The sequence below is a fragment of the Cupressus sempervirens genome, chromosome 5, assembly GCF_028749045.1.
Source record: "Cupressus sempervirens isolate cs-2001-9-10 chromosome 5, ASM2874904v1, whole genome shotgun sequence".
Taxonomy (NCBI): Eukaryota; Viridiplantae; Streptophyta; class Pinopsida; order Cupressales; family Cupressaceae; genus Cupressus; species Cupressus sempervirens.
The window spans coordinates 827,790,153-827,797,024 of record NC_143122.1 but is presented as its reverse complement, the minus strand read 5'-3'; the positions used below and the strand labels follow the sequence as shown (position 1 = coordinate 827,797,024).

Sequence of the window (6,872 nt, the reverse complement as noted above, 5' to 3'; positions counted from 1 at the left end):
AGATCCAATTTGCAGTTCAAAACCAAGTAACACCTTCCCAAATGCGATATATGATTAGCCTCAAGATTTGTTGACTTCTAATGCAGCTAGGAATCAAACAAATCCTTTCCTAATGCGGAATATGATGAGCTAACAGATTTGAAGAGTTGTTGGGGCATTCCATGTCAGCGTTTTGTGTGACATGGAAAGCCGATACATTAGAATTTCTGATATATTCACCAATCGGAGAGTCTTTTTTTATTGGGTCCACAAAACATTATAGAAGTCCACACGTCCAGGACTCATTTTAATTCCATGAAAGCTCAGAGGAATTTCAATAAACAGCTTGAAAGCCGTAACAAAAGTTGTTTCAGACCAGTGCACTTCCTTCAACATTGGAGATTGGGGCCTCATGGGAGATTGGGTCCGTATACGGGAGAGACCATTCTTCATACAATAAAACAAAAGAAGATTTTCAATATCCACCAGAATGAAGAAGAATAAACTAAACGACTCAGACTTCCTCTTTAAAAGACAATGTGAACATTGTTTTGATGAATTGGACGTAAGTGCCTAGAAACCAGCTGGTAAACAAATATCAGCCAGTTTAGGGCCGTTTCTTGTATATTATTCCTTGTGCAGTTCCAAATACTCATTTCAATTCACATTTGTGAGTAGTAGAGTGGGTGGCACTGATGGAGTCCAACAACAATGAAGAAATATCTGACAGAAGAGAAGAGGAGCACCAAAGTTCTGGGCAGAGGGGTATTGAATTTATTGGCAATTACAATTGGGGATTTCTGTGTACTCCCAGAATTGTGTGCGGTGGGAAGAGAGATTTGCCTCCTTTCTTTGGCAAAGATGAGAAGATATCACTCCTTCTGTCTGCAATCATGGGCCTTCAGCACGCCCTGGCAATGGTTGGCACCTTGGTCACGATTCATTATTATACATTTTAGTCAGACTTTCGTATTTAAATTGATGAGGCTTGAGGATTAAAACTTTGCTAAGATTCGAATGAATTTGGAAAATAAATAGTTTCACATTATGCTTTGAAAAGTGGATTGTATATTATAATACTTGGATTATAAGTGAGGAAAATCACTTATTACATGTTTCAGGAAAGAGACCACTTGGGCCTGTCTCCCGTGGGCAAAGGTTTCGCAGCCTTCAAAAACCATTCAAACTTTGTCTAGAAAGTCACAATTTCTGCTTGCTGCATACAAAACTGTTCGTTGCCAATCGACTTGAACGCTATAAACTCTTGCAAAAAGTCCCCGGCTATCTGAGATTTCCTAAAGAGTTGCATTCCAAGAGAGGGGCAGTTATAAATAAATTTAACTTAGCATACCTTTAACCCCAAAACCTTCTAGCTGTTGAAAATTCCAAGAAGATGCGATCAAGGGCAGGCCATGGCCAACTGAAGCCTCGCATTAATTAATAGCTTAGTCCTTCAATTGTCATGTTAGGGTAGAGAAACCTTTTGCGTTTGCTCTTTTCTTTGGGCATGAGTTAATCCTATTGGTGTGTAGTCGCTTTTTACTAGAGTTAATGAATTGTAAATCAATCCATGTTATTTCATTTGACTGTAGCCTTGGACTTCCGGGAATCATGTTTCTGAGATGCAAAATCACTATAGAAAAGTTACCGAAGTGTGGGCGGCAATTAATCTAGAAGGGTTTGAAGGATACGAATGAAGAAAATATCAAGAATGACAAAAATATAAGATAAATTTTAAATTTGTAGTTTTCAAAAAGGATAATTATGGTTCTCTGAAAAGTAAAGTTAGATATTCCCAAAGTTATTTTTACTGGAAAAGCCATGTTTAATTGGAGATTTTAGAAACATTCCTGGTAGCTAAGCTATTTTGTATCCAAGCAGTGCCTGCTCTTGTAATTACTCTTAGAAGAAACTCATAATTTGCAGAGTTGGGTTTGTATTGGTAAGGCTCTGTGTTGAAAGCTTTACCTGATATGTGGTCAAACAATAAATAGTAAGTTGCTTTGTGCTCACTTTGAGCTTGACATCTTTTGCTGGTGGTTCCCTGTTTTGTGCTACGTGAAAAGTTTCTGTTTCAAAAAAAAAAACCCATTTGAGGTTGTCAATGATTTGGATGAAAAATGTTAGAGACAGAGTTTTGCAAATTGCCATGGAAGTACTTGGTGTGTTTGAATGTTGAAATAATCTATCGTAGTTGTTTCTTTAATGGTACTCTTCCGTGAAGCCTTAAATATATGATTTGTTTTAATGAAGTAACATCATTTGCAGAACCATGCGGGGGATCTTAAATGTCTGAAAATAGCTGACTGGCCAGCAGCTGCAATCTGGCCTTCGCACTGGACAAAAATTCCATATCTATTATAATATACGTCATATTTAGTTTGTAATGGTCCCTTACGTTATTAGGATAGTATTTAGGGAATAATTTTTTATTCTTTCTGCTTTCCTTAATTGTTGATCTTATCCTTTTATGGATAGATCTTTGTAATCTCTTATTTAAGGAGAATTTCACTCCTTATTTGAATATTGAATATCTTAGTAATTATTCTCTGTGTTTTGGTATTGCTGGCATTAAAGATTAGGTTTGTAAAACCTTTATTGCACAGATTGTGGTAATAACAAAACACACACACGTGACAGAGAAGTAATTAAAAGATTGTTGTATTGAATTGTACAAAGTGGTTTTTTGGGTAATCTTAATAAGTAAAATCACGAGTTCTCTAGCCTGTAAAGATGGTGGTGCCCTTCTGCTGTAAAAAAAATTTGCTTCAATAAAATAAGCCTCTTTTCTGCAAAATTGCAGTGCTTTTGTGCTCTAAGAATCACAGATTTTCTTCATAGAGAAGTTTTGCGACAATCTTTTTGTTTATTTTGGACAATTTTTATGAAAAACCATAGAATATTTCAGTTATTTTCAGTACGTGATGGGTCTGGTTTTCCTTGCCAGGCCACACAACTAGGGTTTTCTGCATCCAACACATTTTTTAGCCAAAATGTTGACGAATTTTAAAAACTTGTTCTTTATTTTTGTTGTTTGGATTCTCACATTTTTTAACAAAACAGTTTTTTAGTCAAAATTGCAAGTTCATCTCGTGACTATGAATAGTGGGAGGGATGACTTCATTGCCAAACATCATGTTGGAAGGAAGCTAGAGGTTCAATGGAAAATCACAACACATGGAAACACCAAACGCTCACAAACTTCAAGTACAGGGGCCTTGACCATATAGTCCTTTGTACATACACATGTCTACTTGTTGTAGGTAAAGACTAGGACAAATTCACTGAGTGTTATCATGAATACATTATGCTTATCAAGTTATAAGTTGTCAATTAAATGCTTCCAGACATTCCCTTAGGCAAAACTTGTACAAAAATTTGGAGTCAACTTTGAAGTCTACATGAAATGTTAGATGAAGGCATGACATTCACAATCAATTAGAGGCCATTGGTCGCAAGATGGAACAAGATATGGTTGTTATAACACTGAAAATCTTACCATGCTCACGAGCATTTTTTAGAAACACTTAACACTACCTCTACCAGTGTTGACCTACATTTTGATGCAAGAAAGTCTTGAAATAGGATAGATGGAAGAAGTAGTTTGGTCACACTCGCAACAATGATTTACAATCAAGGACAACAGTAAAGGCCTCTCAACATAAAGGACAAGAAAAATTTGATGATTCTTCAGACTATCACGTCATTAATGTGGTAAACTTGGTCATATGAAGAAGCACTACGGAAAGAGGCTGGCTGATAAAAAAATTAACCTAGGATGGTCTCATCAAAAGGCTTATGTTATAGAGCATACAGAGAAGAAGGATCCACTTTCTATGCTTTCATGACCAGAAGAACAAGAAATCATGTAAAGTCTTCTGTGTGGTATATTAATTCTAGAGCATCTCAACACTTTACAAACAAGAAGGGTTGGCTTTCTGAGTATATGCCTTGCTCAAGTTCAGTAATCTACTATGGTTGTGAAGTGTATACTATTATTGGCGAAGGCAATGTTCACATAACCTTTGGAAGGAGAAATCTCATTTTTCTCAATGATACTATGTTCTAGGCATGGAGCTAAATATTCTCTCAGTGAGTTAGATTATACTATCCCAAGTTGGACATTATCTTCAGTAGACATAAGTTGTTAAGGAGTCCAAGAAAATCATTGCAGTTAGTATTAAAGATCATGGGGTGCATCGACTTGTAGACTCTAGAGAGGTTTAGGAACATGCTTTGGATACAAACAATTAATCTTCTATTAGTACTCTTTGGCATCCATATTAAGGGCATGTTGACCTATCTTATCTCTCTTAGTTGGCTCGAGAGAATAATGTACAAGGTCTATTTGAGATCCAACAAAAAATACAAGGTGTTTGCATATTCTTTCCAAGCAATGAATCAGCACATAACTCCTTTTTCAAAAGGACAAGCTTGGAGACCGTCGAAGATCTTCAACTAGTTCATACAAATGTCTATGGACCAATAAATACTATATTGGTGATTGGTGCTAAGTATTTCCCTTGTTTTTTAATGATTTTAGTAGGAAAATGTGGAGGTTTTTCCTAGAGGCAAAATCAAAATTGTTTAAAGAATTTCAGAAGTTTTAATTCCGTAGTAGAAAAAGAGTCAGGATGCTCCAAATTTCCTATCATACTTCTTTGGTTTCTTAATGGGGATGAGCTTTGTTCAAATGAATTCAACAACAATTGTTGTAAACACAATATGAAATGCCAATTTACAACACCCTATACCCCTTAATAGAATGTAGTTGAGAGGAGAAACTGTACTGTTACAGAAATGGACCAATTTCTGTTGGACCATGTAAGTGTTTCCAAGAAGTTTTGGGGTGAGATAGTTTACAGTACAGTTCACCTTCTCACAATGACTCTCCTTTACAAGAAGTCAAGAACAAGACCCTAGAGGAAGCGTGGTTTGGGAGGAAACTACAAATTAACTACCTTAATTTTTTCGCTTCTAGTGCATGCACTTGAATTCAAAATGCCAAGAGAACCAAGCTTGACTCCAAAAGTCAAAAGGTAATGTTTGCTAGGTAAAGTGACAATCGTAAGGCCTATAGGTTGACTGATGTGGATATTGGCTACCTAACATTCAGTAAGGATGTAGTGATTGATGAAGAAGGTGGGCCTTATATCATCTTTCAAAGGCTAAAGATTTGTGTGCTTAGCTTCCATTAGCTACACTTGAAGAGGGGGATTGCTTGTGGAACCTCCAAGGCAAATACCAATACTAGAAGATATTCTACAAGAAAATCTAGATCATCTAGATGATATAGTTCAAGGAAGCCCAAGTCATGATGACCATGCTGATTTGTATAAAGGTTTTTCTACAATGAGGCCCATGTGATGTTAAAAACTCATTGGTGATGTTTGGGATAGTGAAATTGTTGAAGGTCGATCATGCCGAGGCAAGAGCAAGAAGAAAATAGTTAACTTTGCTACTATGGCTACCATTCAAATTGTGAATGAATCCAAAGATTATTCAGCTGCAAAGGGTAAACTTGAATTGGAAAAGGCTATAGAATCTGAATGTCAAAGTCTATTGAAAAACATTATGGTTTTTAAAAAATCTTCCACCAAGGAAGAAATTCATTCACGATAAATGGGTGTACAAAGTCAAGTTCAAATCTGATGGTACACTCGACAAATACAAAACTTGGCAAAGAATTAAATTGCAAAGAGAAGGAATAAACTATGAGGAGACCTTTGCTCCCACAAACAAGATGAGCACCATTCGTCTAATTCTAGCCATGGCCACATAGTTGGGATGGAAAGTCCAACAAATGGATGTGAAGAGTATATTTTTCTATGGAGCTTTGGAGGAAGAAGTTGACATGACACATGCTCAAGGTTTTCAAGTTGTTGGAAAAGAACATCAAGTATGCATACTTATAAGGGCTCTTTATGGCTTGAGATAAGCATTGAGGGCATGGTACACAAATATTGGTTGGTATTTGAATGAGAAGTATTTTTGGAGAAATCATTCATATTCTAATTTATATGTCAAAAGCATAGGTAATAATATCACTCTTCTTGTAATTGATGCGGTTGATATTATCATTACCAATAGTAGGGCACATTTGATTGAGTCGATCGGATGCAAATTATGTCATGCTTGTAATGCTTTGAAGGCAAATTCGGCATGAAGGAATCTCATCTCAAAGGGAATCTCTGTTTGGAGGCAATCTTGATCCAAAGGGGAAATTGTTCCGAGGGGGGATTCGATCCAAAGGGAATCTCAACTCGAAGGGGCAAACGATCCGAAGGGGATCTTGAACTGAAGGAAATTGCTCTGATACCACTGTAATGATCCGTTCGTCCCGTGTGCCTAATAGCAGTTACCCGTTGGTCTTGCATGCCTAATGGCCAACTACTCATTGGTCTTATGTGCCTGATGGCCAATTACCCGTTGGTCTAGTGTGCTTGATGGCCAGTTACACGCTGGTCCCATGTGCCTGATGGCTAGGTACCCGTGGGTCTCGTGTTCCTAATGGCCAATTACTCATTGGTCCCGTGTGCCTGATGGCTAGTTCCCTGTTGGTCCCGTATGCCTGATGACTAGGTACCTGTTGGTCTCGTGTGCCTGATGGAAGGTACCCGTTGGTTCCGTGTGCAGTGATTGTATGGTAAGCAATAGAAGTTGTACGGTAACGCAGGGATACAAGGTGAAGTTTTTACAGGATCCTTAAGAGGCCATACAGTAGTGGGGCAACAATGGATGAAGTCGTATGATATACGTGTGAAGGCCGTATGTTAAGTATATGGAGGTCGTATGGTAAGTATATGGAGGCCATATGGTTGGTTGGGAGGCAATATGGCTTAGCTTCGAGGCCGTACAAGTGAGTAATGGTAGTTGCATAGAGTGTTGTGAGT

At 37.5% G+C, this 6,872-nt stretch overlaps 1 protein-coding gene across 1 annotated transcript in view; it reads left to right on the top strand.

The window, feature by feature from the left end:
- Window positions 1–406: 406 nt before the first annotated feature.
- The window catches only part of LOC149558431 (uric acid-xanthine permease-like), a 312,658-nt gene continuing 306,192 nt past the window's right edge, over window positions 407–6,872 (top strand). Inside the window, exons 1-2 of the mRNA XM_089832678.1 lie at window positions 407–544; window positions 658–899. Of these exons, the coding sequence (XP_089688804.1) occupies window positions 675–899 (225 nt within the window). The 5' untranslated portion in view covers window positions 407–544; window positions 658–674. The remainder of the gene's footprint in view (window positions 545–657; window positions 900–6,872) is intronic.